This window comes from Schistocerca cancellata, chromosome 3 (genome assembly GCF_023864275.1).
Source record: "Schistocerca cancellata isolate TAMUIC-IGC-003103 chromosome 3, iqSchCanc2.1, whole genome shotgun sequence".
Lineage (NCBI taxonomy): Eukaryota > Metazoa > Arthropoda > Insecta > Orthoptera > Acrididae > Schistocerca > Schistocerca cancellata.
The window spans coordinates 593,873,303-593,899,584 of record NC_064628.1 but is presented as its reverse complement, the minus strand read 5'-3'; the positions used below and the strand labels follow the sequence as shown (position 1 = coordinate 593,899,584).

The following is a 26,282-nucleotide window of genomic DNA, read 5'->3' as shown; positions in this document are numbered from 1 at the left end:
TTTTGCCTTGAAAACTCTCAACAAAAGATAGTACAATTACAGTCAACTTGAAAACGAGGTACTCACCATTATCTACAGTGTTACCAAGTTCCACAAATATTTGTATGGTCAGAAGCTCTATTTGATTATATATCATCAGCCTTTAACAGCTTTTTTGAATCATTCCAAGCCCATCCCACCACAGACAGCACAAAAACTTCAATATTGGGCTATGACGTCTGATTATCAACAGAGTTGCTGTACAGGACCAATGCCCAACTCTGAAGCTGACCTCTTGATTCTGTTACCAATCGGTACCAACATGGCATTTGATTCATCTGAGGAATCATATTATCAAGTTAATATTCAGGGTTTTGAAATTCTTCAAAATTTTCCTCTCAATTTTTGCCATGTTGCTGCACCAACTACTTTTGACCCAGCTCTTCAGATAGTTTTGCAATAAGTGTGCCATGGGTGGCTCTGTAGTTCAAACTAAATTCTTCCTGAGTGGAGCATCACTATTTTTTGCATTGCCACACACAGGTGTTCTGCTGTTGCATACAAACTATGACGATTCACGAGTTGTGATTTCTCACTCCCACCAGCACAAAGTTTTGTCCTTGTTGCACCTATGTCACGGCATGTAGTTCCCACAAAGCAACTCACCTGGTATTGTACTTGGCTGTGTGTAGATGCCCAGATTGAGCAAATGACCTCTTATTATAATGTTTGTGTGGAACATCGACCAGCTCCACTAAAATGTTTTTTTGTGAGGTCACTTTCGTCTAGATAGTGGCAACTCAACCACATTGATTTTGCGGGGCCATTCTGGAACACACAATGGTTGTTCCTAGTAGATTCATACGATACATTTTCTTTTATTGTTACCATGACATTCACCACTAGTGCTAGTCCGGTAGTGGCCTGGTCTTCTTTTTTTCCATGAAGGTCTTCCATGGTCCTTTTCTCAGACAACAGACTGCCATTAACATCAGCCAATTTTCAACAGTTCTGTACCACCAACGGGATACAACATGTTACAACTGCTCCTTTTTTTCGTCCTCAGTCTATCGGTAAAGCTAAACGGTTCTTTTGAACATTCAAAAGTCATATGGAGAAACTCCGTTCCTACCATACATGGAAACAAGCCTCATGACTTTTCTTTCCTCCTACCTCTCCTTGCCATGTGATGGGAAGTCATCGCCAGAATTATTACATGGCTGTCATCACCATTACATCTTCTGCACCAAACCCAGAATCAATTTGTTCTGCTGGGTCAGACAAAGTCTTCTTTAAAGATTTTAGCAAGAAACAGATTTGGAAGCATGGTGGCATCACAAAGGTCTTGGCGCGTTCTTTTTACATTGTTTACGGTTTTGCTGGAATGCAATGGTGTCACCAGAAACAGCTGCACTGCTCTTATGTCAATGATTCTGTTGCAGAATGTTTAGCCACAGACCCAGCATGCCACTGGGGTTCGCACAGCAGACATCTCCACGTCTCTTGGCCAGCAACCATTCAACATGATGCCAATGGATACTGACACTGTGCCACTGCTGTCATTGTCCGTCCTGCAGACTAAGCTACTGTCTATGGAGGTGCTGCCCCAGACAGTCATCACACTGGCCAAGGAGTTCCAATTGCTTCAACTTGATCAAAGCATCCGTGTCACTGGATGTGAGTGTGCAACCTATGCCCATTTTTTTGGTTGCAGATAGGGAGCTGCCATTGGCTGTCGTTCCCCTCTCTGTCTCCTTATCTACATCTGCGTTCAGGAGTCTCCCCCACCCCACTACCCCTCCCTGCAACTGTCACATGATGGTGTGGAGGTTTGAGCAGGGGGAGGGGGGAGGGGGAAGGGAAAGAATGTGGTGGCATTATCTGAACAATAAGGTACCATGACAAAGATGGTCCCCACAACGAAACCACAAGAACACATAGTAATGAATGAGAGACAAGAGTATAAACACGACCTAAAAAGTTTTCATACACTGCTGCTGCTGCTGCTGTTGCAGACCTACTTGCATCAGAATGGAGTGCATCTCAGTCTACTCTGCAATCATTGGCGAAGACAACATAATTGTCTCACTGCAGAGCCAGCAGCATGAGAGTTTTATTAGACAGAAATATGTAGCAAAGTTTATAATCAATTGTACCTTGAGTGAAGACACCATTATTCTGTACTGTATAAAGTGACAAGTTAGTGTTCTGTGAGAAGAACAAATATACATAAACTGTTTTGTGGACATGAGTTGTTTCAAAGTTAAATATTTCATCTTGTTCAGGTTATAATAATGTGATCTAACATTTTGTATGTGTTGTTGTATAAACTATGCCTCCTCCAGAAGTTAATCCAAGAACCCACCACTGTGCTAATGAGTGTTTTTTCCATCTGGCACAATAATAAAGTAAATAAAAGGCAACAAATATTACTACAAAACTCTGAGTTACCAATAAATATCAGAATTCACATTAATATTATTTAATTTCTGATTAGTGATGTATGATACATTATCCAGAATTAGCTAAACACTGAGAAAAGCTCATCCTTTAAATGCATAAATAGCATATGTGACTGATGGCAACTGTTAAAGATATACTAGATAAAAGTACTTACTCTTTTTCTTAGGATGGGCAGCCGTGGGCCTCTCTGTACCTTCATCTTCTGAAATGAACAAATAATTCCTTTATGCATAAAAGAAAGGACAATAAGTTCTCTAGGCACCTATATGAAACAAGCATTCTGAATGAAAGCTTGAGGTATATTGACAATAAATAAACTCTTGTATTTTCTATTTTCTGCCTAATATAATGCAAAAAATTATACAATACATCAAAGAAAGATATGAATTTACAGATGCTGTCTCATTCTACCAAATCTCTCCCTCCCCCATGCTTTGAATAAAATACAACACAGATGAGCTTACTGAAGACTGTATAAGAAGGGTTACAAACAGTATGTACAGCGACAGAATCACCATCGCTGTCATTACAAACATTACAAAGTCCATTTACAATACAAGAAGACACATTTAGACTTGAGCTTCTTAGGGGGCTTATCTAAATTTAGGTCACTTGACATGGAAAGACCCCTTAAGTAATGACCAGAGTTATGTGGCAGGAATAAATCAAACCATTTTAAACAACACAAAAATTTAAAGCAATAAAATGCAGGCATAAGAGCAGTGTGGACGAGACACACTAAGTATAAGCTCTACAACAATCCTTGTTATCAACTTACACAGCTGCTCTAGATCCACATAACAAGGAAATTTACACCACAAACATCCAACAGCACATCCAATAACCAGTAAAACATCAAAATGCCATCCTGTCTATAAATGCAACAAGGTACCCTAATACAAGGCTACAGTTCATCGATGAGTAAACGATACAGAACTTCGAGAATAAGTTGAACATAAAACCATGTGTAAAATCTGATGCATGCTTTGTTAATGAAGTGATGACAAAAGGCAGATGAGCTGATATTGCACTGGTTTCTGGAAAAAGGTGGCTGCCTTCTTAACCAAAGCTGGACACCTGAGGCATGTATCATTATAATGTGGGTGCAATTGTGCATCATTTCTAGGATAAATCACACAAGCCATTTAACCAACCTGCTGTCTGACAATGTGTTATCATCAGGCAAGAATACTAAAAATTAGTCACACACTGAAATCACCTGCACCAAAATCAAGCAAGCCTTCTCGTTAAAATGTTGCCATATTTTACAAGGCAGGAAAGTTGAATAGGGCATCTAAATACCGAGGAAATCAATTTAATGAGTTTAAGTGTTATTCTATCCCTCCACATATTTTCCTACTGACATATGTTCTCCCCCTTTCCCCCTCCCCCAATAGAGAAAAGACAAGGTAACTGAATGCATGGGAATTTCACAGTAGACACCTTTACTTCCCTTTTTGATTATTGTGTCAGGTTCCATATTTCCCTGGATTCAGATAAGTCCTGGTGCTCATCAACAACATTATTTTCGCTTATCCACCATACGAGAAGAAAAATGTCTAGCAATATGGTTGGCTACTTGGAACTCTTAAGGGAATGGATTTTCATAACGCACAGAAAAAACTTGGCATCAGAAGTGGACGTATCATGATCGCCCAATTGGAACTCACAAATGAAATTACAGAGCAGAGCAACAAGTATGGATTGCCTCTTTGTATAGAATTGACAGATTTTGAAAAAGCCACTGGCTCAGTTTCAACAAAATCTACTCTAACAGCTCTTAAGAAGCAATGCACCGATTCAAACTATTAGAATACTGAAGAATATATATGTCAGAGCTACAGTTTCCAATAGACTTAATCGCTCTTAAGAAGCAATGCACCGATTCAAACTATTAGAATACTGAAGAATATATATGTCAGAGCTACAGTTTCCAATAGACTTAATCATCAGAATGATGGAAGACTTAGTCATCAATATGATGGAAAATTCAAAATTGAAAGAGGAGATTGGCAAGCAGATTACATATCAACAAAAATTCCGCAGCAGTCCTAGAGGTTGTTCCCAGATTCTTAAACTGGGTAAACAAAGAAGGAAGATGTATTAAGGAACATATCTAATCAACACTTGTTTTCCTGATGACATGTTTGTTTCTTAATTAGATAAACTTGACAATGAATGGAAGAGCATAAAAAGCAAATCTGGAAGTAAGCTCAAAAATCAATTAACATAAGACTAAAATAATGTGTAACCAACACACTTAAAAGCAAACAGTGTGAATGTCAAAAGAAGTCAGAGAACTGTCTAAAGAATTTCTGTATTTATGACAACTGATGATAGCGACATGGAAAGAAAAAGAATTAAACGGAATTCTAAAAATGGTTTGGACTGTTTTTGATAAACTAAATCAGATTGCAAAATTAAGTTTCTAATATGCTTGAAAAGGAAAGTTAAGCATCTGTGTGTATTAGTAGTTTTGACTTGTGGCATAAAGACATGGGCTTTATTTATAAATAGCCACTGAACAACTGAGGGTTGAAAAGAGAGCAATGGAGAGATGAGTGTCGGGGATAATTACTAGAGAGAGGCAAACAAACAAATGTGTCATGGAACAGACTGAAGTGGAAGGTGTAATTAAGACTGCTATGATAGTGAAATGTAGGTGATAGGGCATGCAGTAGGACAAATGTGAAATGTAGGTGAAAGGACATGCAGTAGGACAAATGGATAGCATGTGGACCTAGGCTATTGTCTCACAAATTCCAAGGGATAAGGAAAGACTGGAATAAAACCCTAATGGAAGATGGTTTTGGATATGGGGCACTCAACAACATGGTCTCAGCACCACTACAGTCAGCTGTACCCACAAGCAGAGCTGTTTATACTGCATTAAAGTCCATATCTCCTCTCCAGTACTTTAGGGAGATGAGGCCCAACAGTTCACTAGCTGGATACTGCCCAAGGAGGAATCCACGTGTTAAAGGCCTATGCGCAATGTGGAGAGAAGCACTTCCTTCCACCTTTGGGGCTGGCAAGAAGCCCACCATGTCTACGTTGTTGATTTGAGTGATTGCTGTTTGTTGTCCACTATCTCCAATCATTCAGTCTCCCTCTGTGGCACATGGCCCTTCTGTCAGATGTGAAGATGGTGGGCAAGGGGACTGCACACTGATGTACAACAGCAACCGGAGATGCTTCTTTGGCTGCATTGTTAGCTATGTCGCTTCCCTGTACCCCGATACCTCCTTGCCTTGGTGTTGGAATCGCTGACATATGTCATGAAGGACCTGAATCAACTGGTCTACCAAGTACATATGCTGGACGGCTTGTAGCACACTGAGCGAATAAGAACAGGTGAGAAATTTTTTGCTGTGATGCCTCTGAATTGCCTCCTGGGCCATCAAAATGCCATATAACTCCGCATCATAACCTGCAAATTGTTTAGAAAATCTAAACAGGAAAAACCACTAAACAACCAAGGGCATTGCCTTGATGGGATCCATCCACATAAACAACTGTGCCACTGACTTAAAATTATTGAAGACTGGTAGAGCGGAGGTAGCCTACCACACAAAACCCAGGAGAAGAAAACCCTAAGGGCTACCAATGTGAGTGAAGCTGAGACTAGTGAGAAAAAGAAGAAAGAGAGAAAGAAGAAGAAAAGCATGCAAGGTGTCCCATCTAGGGAGCAGCTGGAAGCCCTTGAAAGCAGAGTGTAATGAGGGGACATATGTACCCCTGCCCCCACCACTTACCAGAGGTACTCTACTCCGAGACTGCATTGGAAAAACTAGCAACACAGACACGGCAACAGAAGCACAGAGAGACAAAAGATTAACAAATCTAACAGACCACACAAGAGGAGAGGAAGGGAGGGGGAGAAGAGTAAAAGAGCAGGTAGGGTGAGGACTAGGCTGGACCACCAAGCCCAGAGACAGTTGCAGTCTGGTCTAGGCAGAGGAGGCAACAGAGTGTTCTGCCAACCCCTCAATGGACCAAGAAGATTAAGTGGTCCTCCCTCAAAGAGGGTAGCAAAAGTCTGCTTCATGAATAAAACTTAAAACTAAGTCAGCTGTAGGGGCATCATTTCCTAACATCAGGGGTAGTGAGTTAGGGAGATTAGGAGTCTAACACAGGGAGGAGGTGGAAAAGGACAATAAAGTCCTTGCAAGAGAATGCACAGATTCATAGTCTCCTTTATCACCCATAGTTAGTTTGATGAAGTAAGAGCAAGCCATTCCATATTCTAGGCACCTACATCTGGCCAGTTTGGCCAGGCTATCAGTGAGTTCATTGCCCAAGATCCCAATGTGGTCCATACAAAGGTTACCGAGTGTCCACACTGTTCAAGGGCATACAGGGAATCCTGGATAGGAATGACTGTGAGGGATGGCGAGGGTAGCACTAGTAGACAGATTGCAGAAAGGACCCACCAGTGCACGAACAGATATGTTCAAGAGCCCGAGAGATGGCTACCAACTCTGTAATGGAAACACTACAGCCATCTGTAACGAGTATAAGCAAAGCCTACATGACCAGCAACCATCAAGCCAACAGTTAAAGACTAATACTGAACCATGGGATGCACCAAGGGTGGAGCAAAATTGGCGGCGGAGGGCCTTGGGATGAACCAAGTCTTTCGGACTTTGTGATAGGTCAACACAAAGCTGTGTCCAAGGGACGCACCATGGAGGTGTATGGGAGTGTGTCCAGAGGAGAGGTGGAAGAGTAACAACTGAAGTTCAGACAGGAGAGACCGGATGTGGATTGCGATTGTAATCCCTGATCGAGTCCGTCATATGGGAGATGGGTTACAGTCTTTGAAAAGAAGATATGGTAGTTCAGATGCTTAGGAGAGCTGCGAACGTGGGTAGCATAACTGACAAGCTGCTGTTGGCACCTGATCCATAGAGGAGGGACCTCAGCCTCCACAAGTAAGTTATTCACAGGGCTAGTCTGAAGGGCTCCTGTCACAATGGAAAACTCGCAGTGGTGTATTGGATCCAGTTTCTGCAATGCTGAGGGTGATGCCAAAAATTGAGGTGGGATGGTGTCAGGACTTTGTAAAGCTTCAAAAGAGTAGTGCAATCTGCATCCCAGCTGATGTTACTCAGGCAGCAAAATGTATTATGGTGCGGCCAGAACTTTCACTTAAGCTGGCAAAGATGGGGAATCCATGTTGACCGAGAATCGAAGAGCAATCCTAAAAAGTGATAAGCCTCCACCACATAAGTCTCATCAAGGGTAAGTTATGGTTGAATGTGTGAGTGGTACGACAGTGACAGAAGTGCATGACGCGAGTCTTTGTGGCGAAAAATCGAAAGCTATGGGTGAGGGCGCAGTCCAGCGCCTTTTGTATGGTGCCTTGCAGTCGACGTTCAGCAACACCCACACTATAGGAGCAATAGTAGATGCAAAAGTCATCAGCATACAAGGAGGGTGATATTGGGGATACCATAGTTACTACTAGACCATTGATGGCTACCAGAAAGAGAGGGACACTCAATACAGAGCCCTGCAGGACTCCATTCTCTTGGCTATGGGAGTTAACTGTGGGAAGCACCAACACAAACATGGAATGTAGAGTGCGACAGGAAGTTATGAAAATCAGGGGCGGACACTGGAGACCCTATTTCTGTTAGGTAACAAGGATGTGGTGTCATCAGCCTTTTGCATGTCAAAGACAGCTATAAGGTGTTGACATCAGGCAAAAGCTGTTCGGATGGCAGACTCGAAGTAAACCTGATTATCAGTACTGCAAAGACGTTGGCGAAAACCACCCTCAAGGAGGCAACATAGTTGCCACCTCACCCTGCATTCAAGCAACATACAGAGAACATTGGTGAGACCTAGTGGGTACTTACCAACTTTTAGTACTGGGACAATGCTGCTTTCTTGTCATTGCGATGGGAACTGACCCTCGCTCCAGAGGCATTTAAGAATGGCTAAGATATGACTCTGACAGTCCACTGGTAGGTGCTTGAACATTTGGCTATGGATGCAGTCTGGCACTGGGGCTGTATCAGGGCAGTGGACTAGGACACTGATGAATTTCCACTCGCTGATGGAGCATTATATGGCTCCAGGTGACATTTAGTAAGAGGTAGACATCCAGGGGAGTGACACTGAGGGAGGGACAGAAATACCAGGAAATAGTCACTACCACACAGGTCATCATGGACCCTCCAGTGGATGGATGAAAGATGACAAGGGCTGCAAATTGAAAGGTCAATGGTCGAGAAGGTCCATGTGCCACATTAAAGTGTGTAGGGGTACCAGTACTCAAGAATCAAAAGTCAAGTTGTGCCAGTAAATTTTTGAGGTCATCATGTCAATGGCCATGGTTCCACCCTTCAAAAAGTTCTGGGCGTTGAAATTGCCCAAGATTATGAAAGGTGGGGGAGCTGAGAAATCAATGCAAACAGTATGTTCTGAGACAATTCACCATTGGGAGGGAGATAAACATTGCATTTATAATACCTCGAAATGCTCTTAACTGAACAGCTGCAGCCTCCAAAGGTGTATTAAGAAGTATGAATCTGTTACATAGAGTGTCTAGAACATATGTGCAAACTCTATCCAACACCCTGTCATAGGCAGCAAGATTCTTATAATATCCCCGGTATCCACGAAGGGCTGGGGTCTGCATAGCTGAAAACCAGGTCTCCCGATGGGCAATACAGAAGGCAGGTGAAATGCTTAAAAGATGTCGTACCTCAGGCAGGTGATGGAAAAATCCACTACAATTCCATTGGAGAGTAAAGTTGTTGATGTACAGTGAGGCCACGAAGGGACCAAGGGGGCAGGTTATACCTTAGGTCACCTGCTGTCACTGGTTGAGGTATTATGGCAACAATATACATAGGCTCCAGGTTCCATTGCTTTGTGCGAACTGGGGCCACAGGGGCTGCTGTAATCTCTACCTCAGCCACAGGAGTGGATCAGGAGGGATATGGTAATGTCAGGGGGTCAATGGAATGCCCTTCTTGGAGGACATTTTCTTCTCTTTCATCTTCTTAGAGGACTTTGATGATTGCCACGGCTTCTCTGAATCAGTTTCAGGTAAATATGATGATCGCAAAGCCCTGCAACTAGCAGTCTGTGGCTCCTTCAGCCACTGGCTGGTGTCCAGTTGTAGACTAGGGAAACCTTGGAAGAAAGTGTCCCAAGGGAACCCTTCCTGGCAAGAGAAGCCAAAGGAAGGTGATTTGTCTCTGGCTGGGAGGTGAGGACCAATGTCCCTGGTGGCCGGAAAGCCATGATCCCAAAGTAGATGTGGGGGAAGCAGCAAGAGGGGACATCACAACCATCATGGAGGCAGGCATGACTGAGTAGCCCTCAGAACCCACTAAAGGAGGTGTAATGGGCAGGAGTACCGTCACCGAAGGAGGCGACGTCATCGTAGCTGCAGCATACGACACTGTTTGACATGCTGGGTGCAACTGCTCATACTACTTCTTGGCCTCTCAGTAACTGAGTCTTGTATTCTGGTTTTTTTTTTTTTTTTCTCTGGGAAACCAAGCAATCTATTGGGCAGACAGAATGGTGCTTTCCACAGTTGACACAGACTCGCAGACAGCACTCACATGCAGCACTTGGCCACAATCTATATAGATGGGGCTTTGCAACGGAAGACATGTGGCTAAATTTCAAGCACTTAAAGCACCACATAGGGGAGAGAACATATGGTTTCACACCACATTGGTATACCATCACTTTGACCTTCTCAGGCAATAAATCACCCTCAAAGACAGGATGAAGGCACTGGTAGCAACCACACTGTCTTTTGGCCCCCTACATATACCATGGAAAATGTGTACAATCCCTTCACTCCAAGTTGCCAAGTAGCTCATCATCAGATTTTAATTGCAGATCTCTGTGGAAAATGAGCCTCTGAATTAAATTTAGTCTCTTGTGGGGAGTGACAGTCACTGGTATGTCACCCAGCTTGTTACAAGCGATCAGTGCCAGTGTCTGGGCAGGGGATACCATTTTGATCAAACTTGATCCACTTTTCATTTTAGAGATGGCTGCCACTTTCCCAGACTTGTCTTCTAAGTTCTCCCTTTATGGCCGAGACGGAATCACCACCTGTCCTTGTACTAACCAAGTACTGCAGAGAGTATTGCTCTGCTTACTGCTTAGCTGTATGTTCCTCCCACAGCGTAGCAGGGAGGGAACATTTTATGGTCATATCTCTCTCCTTTGAAAGAGGACTGTCCTATCATAGAGACTGCTGGGACTGTAAGGCCACCAGCAGGAGATAACTTGATCCGCTTCATTTGCAGCTGATCTGCCATGGTGCCACCCACTCCAAATGGAGGCTCTCCCCATGAGTGCCACCCAGCCTCAGCTACCTGGCAAATAATCCGTTGCCCGAAGTCCCTGTGCCCCAGTCAAGGCGGGCACTTACTCCTTGGCATAAATGGGGAGGTTTTAGCTCAGGCACCAACAATTCAATGGTCAGGCAGCTACCATTGTGCAGGTACTTGACAACGCCCCCCCTCCCAATGGGATCACTACTGTGCTGGGTTCAGGGTGTATTACCGTATTAAAGGTAAGGGTGCACAGATGGAAGGGCACAAAGGTGGAGCAAACACCACAGTGGGTGACCTTCCCTGGATGATTTTTGGAGAATTTTAAAAAAATTGGTGTCATGCCAAACCTAACAAAGGGGGACCATGTGTTGTAGAATGCACGAGAAGTGGAAACTCTAAGCCTGATCATAAATCAGGTCCAAGCAGGGTCAGCATCAAGAAAACTATTCAATGGAGAGGCAGAGAGGGAAAGGAATAGTAGAAGTATCAGAACACAGCATGCAAAGGAAGTAATGCTCCAAAGGTTGTGGCCCTGTGGTAGCTAACCAAGTACTCACAAAACACTTGTGAGCCACGGGGTTACAAGTTTTTTCATAGTGTATCACAAAACAGTTGTGAGCTGCTGGGGAAGGGGGGTTAAGTTTTCTCATAGTGTGTCAGGCTTAAAACCACTTTGGGTCTCTGAAGTCATCACAGTGGAAATTTGTTGAGCTGGTAACTTATGTTCCGAGGAACCAAATGTTACATCCTCGCTGCTAATGATTAGTGAGTGGAAAGTGACCAAAGGATCTGTCACTGTACGAATCTGGAAAGGCAAGCAAAATATTAGTTGACACAAGTGCACTTTACATAAATATATTGCATTCAACTTGTGGATGAAGAAATGCTACACTGTTGACAACTTGTGGCAGCCATGGCTAAATATAATCAGAGGTCCAACATGGTCATGTGTCTATGTACACAGAATGTTTAAAAGCAAAGCTATCTATCAACAACTTGGTTTAATGCCTGGCACCAACTAACTAGCAGACTAGTGCCCAGATGCCTGTCGCCAACAACACCATCCTGGTGGTCTTCATTGGTAGGCCACTTGGACGTTCTTCATTGGTGGTGATGTTCAAAGTGCCATATGTGGTGCCCGCAGAAATCTTCGAGGCACTGGCTCCGATCCAACAATGGAAATTCCAGGTTGTAATATCAACAATACAAGGGAAAGATAGATTGCTACTTACTGTCAAGATGTTGCGTTGAGTTGCAGACAAGCACAATGAAAAGACAGTTACAGATTTAGCTTTCAGCCAAAGCCTTCTTCAGAAAAGGAGATGTACACACATTCATTCACACAAGCAAGCACATCTCACTCACACGTGCCTGCCACATCCATCAGCTTGGACCGGAATGCCAGGTCCATGAGACAGTCAATAGTATGTATCCCCAATGGCTTGGTCACATGAAGCCAACTTCCGAACAGCCTCTCAAAGCTGGGGTGGAGCACCACAAAAAAATATCACAAAGATTGTAACAGTCTGTCAAACCAGGAGGTGGTGATGAATGCTGAGTGGTGGTTCACCATCCTCTGTACATAAATTCTGAATTGAACTGGTCCAAAAGACTCCATTTGATATGTGAATGGCTTCATGCTGGACAGCATCTAACATCTTGAGAAATGAAATACGGGCAGATCCATAAACCATGCCACCATAATCTAACTGTGATCTAACAAATGAACTATAAAACTGCACAAGGCAAGACCTGTCAGCTCCTCACACCTTTCCACTAAGGCATTCCAAAATATACAATGATTTTAAGCCCTTTGTTTGAAGGTCTTTCAGGTGCAAGAGCCAGGTTAATTTCAAGTCAAGCAGTGGGTACAAAAAGCACACCTTGTTCTTAAAATTTAAAACAGTGTCCCCAGTCCTTGGCTCCAGAGGGTGAAAACTGCGATAAACATAGTGAAAATTGACACAAATAGTATTCCTATGTGAGAACCTAAATTCCAAGTTTCCAGTCTCCTTATGGTCCACTGAAGTTGCCTTGTCATCTCCATCACAAGATTGGAAGAAGAATAGAAGATTGCAATGTCATCCACACACAAAGAACTTTTAAGGTCTTCTTGCTGCAGAAGCGAGGCTGTTTGTAGTGACTGCGAACAGTATGATACTGAATGCACTGCCTTGGGGGTCCACATTCTCCTGCACGAAGCCGTCAAACAGGGAATCACCAAATATAGCAAAGGCACCTCTCATCGAGAAGGGATTGAATACGAGGCAGCAGATGTCTGCATAGTCCCCATTTCTGAAGTTAGCAAAGGATCTTGTATCTCCAAGTGGTGTCGTGAACTCTTCCACGACCAAAAAACATACCAACTAAATGGCTGCAGCATAAAAAAAAAATAGAGACTCCTGTGTTACGGTCTCCAGCAGAATTAAGTTGTCCCACAGGTAAATTTTTAGGCAGGCATGATACCTGCCTGGTTTCCAAAAGGGAATTAATACTGCTTCCTTCCAAGTGATGGGGTACTGTCCATCAAAGCAGATCTAGTTGAAACATGATAGGAGTTTGTCTTTGGCTCCAAGGCACAGATGACACAGCATGACATAAAGAATCTGATCTGGTGGAGCAGTGCCTCTAGCTGCAGACAGAAATGATTCCAGTTCCCACACAGAGAAGGGAAGATTGGTGACCACCTCACTACAGGAGAAGTAGTGAAGCTACCTAATCTCCACAGTCCTATGGAACTTATGAAGTTTAGGAATTTTCCTGGATGTGTTCAGCTAAAGCCTGGCCCTTGTCTTTAGGTGCATCTACAATGACTCCATTTCTCAACAAGGCCTTAAGGGGACATGTACTGCCCTTTCCTGAAATCCATTTTATTGAATACCTCGACTGCTTAATGGAAGTTGTAATTTCTTTCCCAGAGTTCTCTCAAAGGTGTGAAGGCGCGAAATTTTTTTTGAGTTGGATGGTGTCTGAATTGCCAAGTGTCGTTCTTCATTCTACCAAGGGACATGCCATTGTCTGAGGTGATTGTTAGTCTGGGGAATGGAATTGGCGGCAGCTCGTTGGATCATCCAGGTGACATGGTCCACCAGCTCCTGTGGACATTCTGTTGTTTGAAGATGGCCTGCTAACAATATCACAACCAGTTTGCCTTCTGAAGCATCCATCTTTGCAGTCTGAGTCAGCAGGTGTATCCATACTGGAAAAATGTCACTGGAGTGCACATCTGTGGTCACTTCCCACTGAGCTGAGTTTGCAATAGCTGGGTAGCAAGAATGAAGGTCAATGGCTGAAAATTATACTGTAGCTCTAGGACAGGCATATACACTCTAAATGGATGGGTGCTCAATAATTCGACACTCAGAGGAAGTGGTCGCTGAGTCCAACAGTGAATTGTGTTCAATGTTGTCACTCTTGAGGAGGAATGGGCAGGGAAGTGCCACAAGAGCACAGGTCAGAGAGTGGAAGATGTAAAGAACACACAGTAATTTTAATTCCACTGCAACTATTTGTATGTTCATGGTAACAGGGACACAAGAGCAATGGCATCTGTCATCGACTAAAACAGCTACCCCACCCTTAGCGCCATTTGAGGAAGGTCGCCCTTCCTGCAGGAATGGAAGCTCCTTAACTCAGATGTCATGGTGACTGTAAAATGAGCTTCTTGTAAACAGATACAAAATTGTCTCTTCTGGGCCAGGAACTACAATTCTTCCAAATGCGATTGGTATCCATTTATGTTCCATTGCAATACACAGGTCCCTGTGGGAGTGACCGATGGTCCTTGCCCTTGGCGTTGATGATTTACTAGAGAGGTCACGGGGACCTTTAGTTGGTATCCAGCTCTCCAGTTCCTCCATGAAGATATCACTATTCCTTAGTGTAAATACACTACCACAAAGGAAGAGTGCTCACTGGCCCAATAGTTTGGCTGCCACTTTCTTCCATTTACTTTTTGTGCAATGTTTTTCCTTCCTTACAAGAGGAGTTGGCTGTATGGCTAGAGAGGATAGCTTAGTGGGCATCTGATGTGCAGTGGTATGTGGTCGAGCTTAGCTCCTCACTGAGGACTTCTGAATGGCTTCAGGATCAAATGTAGCTTTTCTCCATGTGTACTGTGACAAGAGCATGTACTTGAACTTGAATCTGTGGTCTGGGTCTGTGTGGAGGCAACATGCTTGGCAACTGGCTTTTTGAGGGCTGATGCAAAATAGGTAGCAGACATCAGAGGCTGCATAGCTTTGAAAGCTTTTTTTTAGCTTCATCATAGGGTATGCATCTCAACTTTCAACTCCTCAATTTTTCTTTCCTTGTTATAAACCCTGTACTTCCAGCTCCATACTGGATGAACCCCAGAGCCGTTTATACATTTCAGGAGTAGTATACAAGAGTTGCCCAGTTCATAAACTGAGCCCCCACATTTCCACATGCAGCCCTTCCGTTACATGACATAGTGGTATGACCATACCTTTTGACATTTGAAGCTCACACTGAATGTGGACCATACAGTAGAACCTTCAGACGGATATTATCTGCAAGAATAAGTTCAGGTAATTACAGGGTGTTGAAGGCTAGAACAAACATTGCAGTTTTTTCCCATGTGGCACTGACTCTCCTCATGTAACTCTGCACTTCCACAACAGCCAGATTTTCCATTCTTCATGTAACTCCCCAGGGTGTATCTCCATTATATCGAAGCAGCTAACCATGGTTGGTTGGTTTAAAGCAAGGGGGAGAAGGGACCAAACTGCGAGGTCATCAGTCCTTTGTTCCTGGTAAAATAGTTACACAATGGAAAGAAGAAAAGAAAGGAGACGTACAGCACAATAATAGGTCAATGGAAGAACCAGAAAAATGACAGAAGGACAACCAACACTACTATGGACAAAACAGGAAAAGAAAACCACAGAAACAAGAAACAGGTAGAAGGGATAAAAACAAGATAGCAGATGACCATGGCTGGCCGACCACAAGAATAAAACGGAAAAGCCAGCCACTCTGCAACACATTAAAACATCCAGCCTAAAAGCATTAGAGTGGAGAACGCAAAGGGACACAAGGACATACACAAAAACTTATATAGAACGATAAAACCCACTGTCACGTATAAAACGTAAAAGTAAATTAGCCACTGAGGTGTTGTCAGATAAAATTAATGGCAACGATTCCGGTAACTGAAGAGTCCATCGCAGGGCAGCCAAACAAGGGCAGCTCACCAAGATATGGGCCACTGTCAGCCAGGCACCGCACCGACACTCAGGTGGGTCATTATAGCGCAGGAGGTAGCCGTGTGTCACCCAAGTGTGGCCAATGCGGAGCTGACAGAGAACCACAGAGTCCCTGCGAGAGGCCCACATGAAGGACTTCCACACATTCGTAGTGTCCTTAATGGTACACAGTTTGTTGTGCGTACTAAGGTTGCGCCATTCTGTCTCCCAAAGTGACAAAACTTTCCAGCTTAGTACTGAACGCAAGTCAGTTGCAGAGAAGCAGATCTCCATAAGTGGTTTCCATGTAGCCTGTTTGGCCAGATTGACAGCTAGTTCATTGCCTGGGATTCCAACATGACCTGGGGTCCAGCCAAACACCACTGAACGACTGGACCATTCCAGGGAATAGATGGACTCCTGGATGGTCGCTACCAAAGGATGACAAGGGTAGCACTGGTCGATAGCTTGTAGGCTGCTCAAGGAGTCAGTACACAGAAGAAACGACCCCCCAGGGCATGAATAGATCTGCTCAAGAGCATGAGATATAGCCACCAGATTGGCAGTGAAAACACTGGTACCATCGGGCAAAGAATGCTGTTCAATATGTCTTCCATGGACATACGCGAAGCCGATGTGAACATTAGCCGTCGACTTCATGGCCTCGGTACATGTCAAGAATTGAGGGGAAGTGGCAGTGGAGAGCCGCGGGGTTAACTGAGTTCTTAGGGCCATGTGAAAGGTCCACGTGAAGCAGTGGCCTAGGTGTATACCATGGAGGTGTACATGAATGGACCTCAAGTATAGGTGGTAAAGGCAAGGAGTCCAGTTCGGAAAGAAGGGATCGGTCACGAACTGAAATTGGAAGCCCTGACCTGGGCCACCAATGTGGGAGATGAACTGCCTGGGTGGGAAAAGGAGACAATAATTCGGATGCACAGGAGAATTATGTACATGTGCAACGTAACTGGCCAGCAGTTGTGCACGCCTTAACTGCAATGGAGGAACTCCAGCTTCCACCAGGATGCTGGTCACCGGGACTCATCATAAAAGCTTCTGTCGCTAGGCAAACACCACAGTGGTGCACTGGGTCGAGTAAATGCAACACTTAGGGCCCCACTGAACCATAAATCAGACTCCAACAGTCAAGGCGGGGTTGAACAAGGGCTCTGTAGAGCTGCAGCAGTGTAGAGCTATCTGCACACCAGTTGGTGTTGCTCAGGCACCGGAGGGCATAAAGCTGCTGACAGCACTTCTGCTTAAGCTGACGAAGGTGAGAAAGCCAAGTCAATCCGGCATCGAAAATCAGACCTAAGAATTGATATGTTTCCCCTACAGTGAGTGGATCACCATTAAGGTAAATTTCTGGTTCCGGATAACGATGCGACACCGACAGAAGTGCATAGCACACGACTAAGCGACACAAAACAGGAAACCATGGGCTAGAGCTCATGACTGCACCTAGTAGATCGCTCCCTGTAGGCACTGCTCAGCAACACCAGTACTGGTGGAGCAGTGTGAAACGCAGAAGTTGTCTGCGTACAGAGAAGGTGAGACCAACGGCCCTACAGCTGCTGCTAGACCATTAATGGCCACTAAAAATAGAGATACATTCAACACATAACCCTACAGGATTCCATTCTCCTGGATATGGGGGAACTATGGAAGGCACCAACTTGGACATGGAAAGTACTACATGACAGGAAGTTTTGGATAAAAATCGGGAGCGGGCCTCTGAGACCCCACTCATATAATGTGGCAAGGATATGACATCACCAGGTCAAGTCATATACTTTTCGTAAATCAAAAAGGACAGCAACCAGGTGTTGGCGTCTGGAAAAGGCTGTTCGGATGGCAGACTCGAGGGACACAAGATTATCAGTGGTAGAGCAACCCTGGCAGAAGCTGCACTGTCATGGAGTCAGTAGGCCATGAGACTCCACAACCCAACCCAACTGCCGACACGCCATACATTCCAGCAGCTTGCAAAGAACGTTGGTGAGGATGATGGGCCGACAGCTATCCACATCAAATGGTTTATACCGGGTTTAAGCACCAGAATGATGGTGCTCTCCCACCATTGCGATGGAAAGACGCCATTGCACCAGATCCGGTTGAAGACGACGAGGAGATATCGTTTGTAGTTAGATGAGAGATGTTTAATCATCTGACTGTGGATCCAATCTGGTCAAGGAGATGTATCAGGGCAATGTGCAGTGGCATTGAGAGGCTCCCACTCTGTAAATGGGGTGTTATAGGATTCACTGTTGTTTATAGTGAACAACAGGACTTTCCCTTCTAGCCACCGTTTGAAAGTGCAAAAGGCTGTGGGGTAATTCTCTGATGCAGAGGCTTGAACATAGTGCTCAGGAAAGCACTCGGCAATTGCGTTTGCATCAGTAGATAACAAGCCATTTATGTTAACACCGGGAACACCAGTTGAGGGTCTGGTACCCGAAAACACGTTTGATCCTTGCTCAGACTTGGAAAGGTAATGTATGGCACCATATGGTCAAGACATATATCTTGCAACACTCCTGCTTCCGTCGTTTGATAAGTCGGCGAACGTGAGCAAGGAGCCGTTTAAATGCTATAGGTGCTCCTCCAGGGAAGGGCGCCGCTTATGCCACTGTAGAGCTCACCGACACTCCTTAATTGCTTCAGTGACTTCCGGTGACCACCAAGGGACTGCCTGTCACCGGGGGCACCCTAAGGAGCGAGGGATCACATTTTCTGCCGCAGAAAGGATTGTTTTAGTCACCTGCTTACCCACCGCATCGATGTTCCCGCGTGGGGGAAATTCAATGGCGACATCAGAGGTGAAAGTTTCCCAGTCCACCTTGTTTATAGCCCATCTGGGGAGGCATTCTCGGGCCTGATGCCGGGGCATTGTCAGGAAATGGGGAACTGGTCACTACCACACAGGTCATCATGTGCCCTCCAGTGGATAGATGGGAGAAGTTGTGTGCTGCAAATTGATAAATCAATGGCCAAGTAACTACCTTGAGCCACACTGAAATGTGTGGCAGCCCCAGTATTTAAGAGGCAGAGGTTGAACTGAGACAGTAAAGTTTTGACATCTTTGCCTCAGCCAGTAAGCACGGTGTCACCCCACAAGGATTTATGGGCATTAAAATCTCCCAAAAGTAGGAAAGGTTTAGGGAGTTGATCAGTGCAGCTAATAGATTCAGGGATACTGCACCATCTGGAGGAAGATATGAATTGCAAACAGTTATTTCCTGCGCCATCCGTATTCTGACAGCCACAGCTTCAAGAGCGGTTTGAAGGGGCACAGGTTCACTACAGACTGAGTTTAGGACCTAAACGCAAACTCCACCTGACTCTCGATTGTATTTACTATGGTTCCTGTAATACCCCTTATAGCCGCAGAGGGCAGGGGTTTGCATTGATGGGAACCAGGTTTCCTGGAGGGCAATGCAGAAAGCAGGTGTAAAGCTTAACAGTTGCCATAGCTCAGCCAGGCAGTGGAAAAAACCGCCACAATTCCACTGGACGATGACATCATCGTGAGACTGGGAAGGCATGGAACATTCAATGAGGCACTTTACACCTCAAGGTCACCTGCAGCTGCCGACTTTTTGCTTGAGCAGTCTATATCCACTGTGTCTGAGGGTCCAGCAAGATCTAGGTCCTCAGCGGACGCCAGAATCTCCACCCCATCCTCAGACACAGAACTTGTAGATAGCGGCGGTGTGGGTGCCACCACAAGTCCCTTGTTCTTAGGGGCCTACTTATTCGATTTCTTGCACTGTTCCTTGGGTTTCCCTGGCTGGGAGGCCTTCACTGAATCAGTCTCCGGGACTGAGGGTGAGCATGAAGCTCTACGAACAGCTGCTATTTGGCTCTTCAGCCGCTTACAGGTATCATCTTTTCCACTAGCAGAAACCTGCGAAGGGAGTGACCCAAGAGACCCCTTCCTAGCGAGAGGAGCCAAAGAAGTCTTATGCTTCTCTAGCTCAGAAGTGGGGACTGAATTCCCCAATGGTTGGGGAGGTGTTGCTCCCAAAGTAGGTGGTGCGGGAGCAACATGAAGGGAAGTGCCCCCCACCATCAAGGGAGTAGGTGTAGTCTCTCGGTTCTGAGAGACAACAGGAATTTGAGGAACTGATGGGGTGAGAACTGTTCTCGTAGCAACAGCGTATGAGGTGGTCATAGCCACAGGTTGTAGGCACTCAAATTTCCTCCTAGCCTCAGTGTTGGTCAGTCGGTCCAGGGTCTTATATTCCATGATTTGCCTCTCTTTCTGTACAATCCTGCAGACAGGTGAGCAAGGTGAATGATGCTCTCCGCAGTTGACACAGATGGGAGGTGGGGCGCATGGAGTATTGGGATGCGATGGACATCCACAATCTTGACATGTGGGGCTGGAAGTACAGCAGGAAGACATATGGCTTAACTTCTAGCACTTAAAGCACCGCATCGGGAGAGGGATAAATGCCTTGACCTTCTCAGGCAATGTGTCACCCTAGAAGGCCATGATGAAGGCATCAGTGGCAACCTGGTTACCCCTTGGACCCTGAAGGACGCACCACATGAAATGAACACCTCGCCGCTCTAAATTGGCGTGCCGCTCATTGTCAGACTGCAAAAGTAGGTCCCTGTGGAATATAACACTCTGGACCATATTTAAGCTCTTATGGGGCATGCTGGTGACAGAAACATCCCCCAACTTGCCACAAGTGAGTAATGTCCGTGACTGGGCAGAGGATGCTGTTTTTATCAAAACTGACCCAGAGCGCATTTTGGACAAGCCCTCCACCTCCCCAAATGTGTCCTCCAAAAGCTCCACAAAAAAATGAGGCTTCATGGACATGAAACATTCCCCATCAACTCTCGTAAGTACCAGGTACCAGGGCGAATAAGCTTCATTACCATCCTTAGCCTGACATTCCTCCCATGGTGTGGCCAGAGAGGGGAACAACTTGGGGTCATATTTCTTAGCATTAAAGTCAAACTTTGCCTGCTTAGAGACTGCTGGCGCTGTCATCTGCCCTGATGCCACCCACAATGACCAGGAGCCCTCTCCAAGGGCCCCAACCAGCCGCAGCAAAGGCCACCTAGCAGGATGGCCATTGCTGGGAGTCCCGATGTCCCAGGGTGAAAGGCATCTACTCCTCTGCATATGTGGGGAGTTAATGGCGCAGGCATCAGCAGAGCGATCACTGTGTTGTCAGGGGGCTACAACCAACAGGGTACATGGTAGTCCCACCATAAAGGACTGGCTACTGTGCTGGATATGATGTACAAAGAAGTCAATGGTCATCCTGGACACAGAAAGTGACACTGAATAGTGCATGGTGGAAAACGCGCTCAGGAAGGTGTCCAAGCCCAAGAGATGGAGAATGGGCAAGACTGCAATGCAATGAGGAGAAAGTGGGCTACAAATCTCAATGCACGATGCACAATGTAAGGCACCCTTCCCCAGTTGGCTCAATCTTTGGGAAAATTTCGAAAAAAGGAGGTCAAACCCTACAGGGGACCACCACATAAAGGCCAAAACATGTGAGACTCCTTTTAGTCGCATCTTACGACATGCAGGAATACCTCAGGCCTATTCTTACCCCCGGACCTGCTGGGCTGGGGTGGGTGTGGGGGGGGGGGGGGGGGGTGAAATGGGGGGAGGGGGGCAGATGCACCAGAGGCTGCCAGCTTCAGACTGTTTTACCTTAACACCTAATCACCTCATCACATGCAGCACATCTTGAAGTTGTTGTTTCTGAGGTGTATATATTCCTTGTGGTTCAGGTGATTTTTGGCAGAGACACAGCAAGCTCATGCAGTGGTTACAACACCAGACATTTTTATAAGAGGTTGGGTTTCTAGAGAGGTAAGCTGTTGGATTATGTTCAATTGAAAGTAGTGTTTTTCACAATCTCAAATAGTGCAATTGGGTATACACTGTCCAAGACAGACAAAGGGTTGCACACCAACATAGCTATTGCTTGCGAAAGATGTTCATGTGAATAATGTATGTAAAATCTCAGCAACAGAAGAGTGGGAACAAACCACATTAATTTTGTATGTAGCAAAAATCAGAAGTTCCTTATATCTCTTTAACCAGCTTTCAAATATAGTTTCTAGACAAATGTGAAAATAGTATAATATTGAAGAATTTGCACCTTTTTAAACTGTGAGGCGAACTATAGAACTGCAAAACTGATGTCCATTTCAAAAGAATATAGCTGTTACAGAAAAGAGCAACAAGACTTATCCACGAGATAGAGATTCCTGTTGTCAATTGTTCGTGCAGCACAAATACCTAATAACATATCCTTTATATGTATTTAAATTTGTTACTTTTTATGAAACAACCAACCAAATTTATGAAGTGCAGTGATGTACATGATCGCAAGACCAGGACAAAATTTAACTATTTCCAATTTCCAGAAAACAACAGCATTAAAACAGAGGCAGAAGCCCTTGTATTAATGGTTTGATTTGGTTTAACATACTATGAAATTCTCTAAGAAAATCTAAAGAGACTGTTTGTAACACAAAATTAAAATCTTTCCTGACAGAAAATTGTTTATATTTAACAAATTTTTAAGACATTGATTCTAATATGAAACAGTAGCATATCGGCTGTAAAGCGATAACTAGAGACGCAACAATTGCAGTATATAACACATTTTCTAAGTACAATTATTGTCATACTATTTTTTTATGTTTGAAAAAGATTAAAAGATAATCAGCAGGGTTCATTTAAAGTTATTTTTTCACTGTCCTATGATAAATTGCACCAGCCAAAATGCAACCCCACTGTGACTGCTGTTCTTGAACCTGGGATGGGGTGGTTCGACATTTGTAAGTAGCTGGAAATCACCCTGACTACTGTCAAATGATTGGCAGCTGTTGTGAATCAGTGTGTTGGAAGAGCTCCTGAGAGTCATGTATCTGTGACACCGGCACCAGAGGCACCTCAAGTACGATCCTCTCCTGTGGAACCTGTCTCCTCTGTGGAAATTACAGGATATGTCATTAAACAATCACTTGACTGTGAGTGGCATGTCAATGGTAAATCTCGGCATTGGTACAGGGAGGATGGAGACCATAGAGGACTCAGGGTGGTGTACTGATCGCCCTAACAAACAAGTTTGAGATGCTGTCTTTCACTGAAACTGAGCCAGTGGGTCTCACTTCACCTGTTTTGGGGAAACCTGTGTTGTCCAGTGTCAAGAGGAAGCAAACGGAAAAGGGTAGGGGTCTATTAATTGTCAGCAGTCCAAATGTATGGCAAATGATGGTGCACCTTAGGGAAATGGCAGCAAGGGAAGGTAAAGGACACCAGGTGCACTCAGTGTGCATGCCTGGGGGCCTCATTCAATTGTTGAAGAGGTTATTCCAGCAGCCACTGAGGGAACAAGGTGCAACCAACTGCAGACTGCGGTGCATGTTAAAACATATGATGCCCATCATCTGGGCTCCATGGTAATACCTGGATCATTCCAGTGACTGGCAGAGGAGGTTAAAGACCACCTCTGTGCATGGAGTTTCAACAAAGCTCACAATTTGCAGCATTGTTTCCAGAAACGATTGTGGCCCTTTTGTTCTTTAAGTCAAATGGAAGGACTGAACCAGGGGCCTTGAAAGTTCTGCGACAAGCTAGGCTGCAACTTCTTGGACTTCCGTGACAGGGATGAGGACTGTGGGGTCCCCCTAAATGGGTCAGATATACACTACATGTCATAGGCTGCTACTTCAGATAGCTGATAGTGTGTGGGGTGCAAACAAGGGCTTTTTAGATTAAGTGTCTCTTCATCGTAGGAAACTGAGAAGTATCAGTGTAAGATCAACAGAAATGTCTTCCACAGTTCAGATAGTTAAAAGGCCAATGGTTAACTGTCAAAGCATTTGCAACAAAGTGCCAGAGTTTGAAGTGCTCTTGAAAACCAGTGAAGCCCCACTTAATACCAGGTGCAGGAAGCTGCCGGTTGAAACCTTACATTGATAGCAGTGAGATTTTTGGGGAAAATTTAAGTGTATATAGAAAGGAAAGGCAAATGGAAATGGAGATGGTGTATTTGTTGCAGTAGAAAAGAAACACTCAAACTGAAGCTGCATGTGAGGTTGTTTGGGCAAGACTTGAGTATCAGGGGTGTGCATAAAATGGTAATTGGATCCTTCTATCGACCACCAGACTCATCTCTTGATGCAACTAAAAACTTCAGACAAAACTTCAGTTCACTTGTACGTGAGTTCCACAATCATACTGCAATCATCAATGGAAACTTTAATAAACCAATGATTAATTGGAAAAATTACCTTTTGTTAGTGGTGGGCATGATAAGACATCCTATGAAACATTATTAATGCCTTCTCTGAAAACTACCTAGACCAGATAGTTCAGAACCCCACTCATGATGGAAATACACTGGATCTAATGGCACCAAATAGCACTGACCTCTTTGATTATGCCCACGTTGAAACTGGAATCAGTGCCCATGGTGAGGTTGTGACAACAATGATTAACACAGAGAACAACTAAAACAAGCATAAAGGTATATATGTTTAGTAAACTGGATTTAAAAAATCAGTATTATCATATCTCAATGAGGAACTTGAATCTTTCATGTCAAGGAACTAATGGCTGAAGTTTAAAAGAATAGTTGAGCATGCAGTTCACAATGGGAGGAAACCTGCATGGTAGACAGTCAATGTTAAGAAACTTCCGACAGAATGGAGATTACAGCATAACATGTATAAAACAGAGTGTATGGGTATAGATAGAGAGATGCTGAATGAAATGCATTTGGCTATTAAGAGACAATATCATGAAAATGAAAGTTGCTCGCACTATATAGCGGAGATGCTGAGTCACAGATAGGCACAACAAAGAGACTCTCACAATTAAAACTTTCAGCCATTAACACATTCATCAACAACAGACACCACACACACACACACACACACACACACACACACACAGGAGCACGTGCGCACACACGAATGCAGTCTCAGGCAACTGTAACCACACTGCGAGCAGCAGCACCAGTGCAAGATGGGAGTGGTGACTGGGTAGGGGTAAGGAAGAGGCTGGGGCGGGGAGGGGGAGGGATAGTATGGTGGGGAGGGATAGTATGGTGGGGATGGCGGGCAGTGAAGTGAAGCACTGCAGGTTAGACAGAGGGCAAGGGAGAGGTGGGGAGGAGGGGAGGGGAGGAAGTAGCAGAAAAGGAGCGAAATAAAAAGTCTGGGTGTAATGGTGGAATAATGGCTATGTACCGCTGGAATGGGAACAGGGAAGGGGCTGGATGGGTAAGCACAGTGATTAACAAAGGTTGATGCCAGGAGGGTTACAGGAACATAGGATGTATTGCAGTGAAAGTTCCCACTTGCACAATTAAGAAAAGCTGGTGTTGGTGGGAAGGATCCATAAGTTAAGGGATTGGGAGCTGGTGTTGTGTAAGGATGGATGAGTATATTGTGTGGGTTCGGGTCATTGAAATGAATGATATGTTTGGCAGCATGTTTAGTGACAGGGTGGTCCACTTGTTTCTTGACCGCAGTTTGGCGGTGGCCATTCCTGTGGACAGACAGCTTGTTGGTTGTCATGCCTACACAGAATGCAGCACAGCGGCTGCAGCTTAGCTTGTAGATTATAAGCCTGGTTTCACAGGTAGCCCTGCCTTTGATGGGATAGGTGATGTTAGTGCCAGGCTGGAGTAGGTGGTGGTAGTGGGAGGGTGTATGGGACGAGTCATGTAACTTGGTCTATTACAGGGGTAGGAGCCGTGAGGTAAGGGATTGTGTAAGGATAGACGAGTATATTGTGTGAGTTCGATGAACGGCAGAATACCACTGTGGGAGGGGTGGGAAGGATAGTGGGCACGACATTTCTCATTTCAGGGACAATGAGAGTTAAACAAAACCCTGGAAGAGAATGTAATTCAGCTGCTCTAGTCCTGGGTGGTACTGAGTCATGAGGGGAATGCTCCTCTGTGGCCGGACAGTGAGACTTTGGGAGGTGTTCGGAGACTGGAAAGATAAGGCACGGGAGGCTTGTTTTTGTACAAGGTTAGGAGGATAGTTACGGTCAGTGAAGGCTTTAGTGAGACCCTCAGTATATTTCAAGAGGGACTGCTTGTCACTGCAGATGTGACGACCAAGGGTGGATAGGCTGTATGGAAGGGACTTTTTGGTATGGAATGGGTAGCAGCTGTCAAAGTGGAGGTATTGCTGGTGGTTAGTAGGTTTGATATGGACAGAGGTACTGATGCAGCCATATTTGAGGTGGAGGTCAAGATCTACGAAGGTGGCTTGTTGGGTTGAGTAGGAACAAGTGAAACAAATGGGG

At 44.8% G+C, this 26,282-nt stretch overlaps 1 protein-coding gene across 1 annotated transcript in view; it reads right to left on the bottom strand.

Moving 5' to 3' along the window:
* The window catches only part of LOC126175470 (surfeit locus protein 6 homolog), an 82,173-nt gene that overhangs the window by 42,785 nt on the left and 13,106 nt on the right, over window positions 1-26,282 (bottom strand). The window contains exon 2 of the mRNA XM_049922284.1: window positions 2,597-2,644. Within this exon, the coding sequence (XP_049778241.1) occupies window positions 2,597-2,644 (48 nt within the window). The remainder of the gene's footprint in view (window positions 1-2,596; window positions 2,645-26,282) is intronic.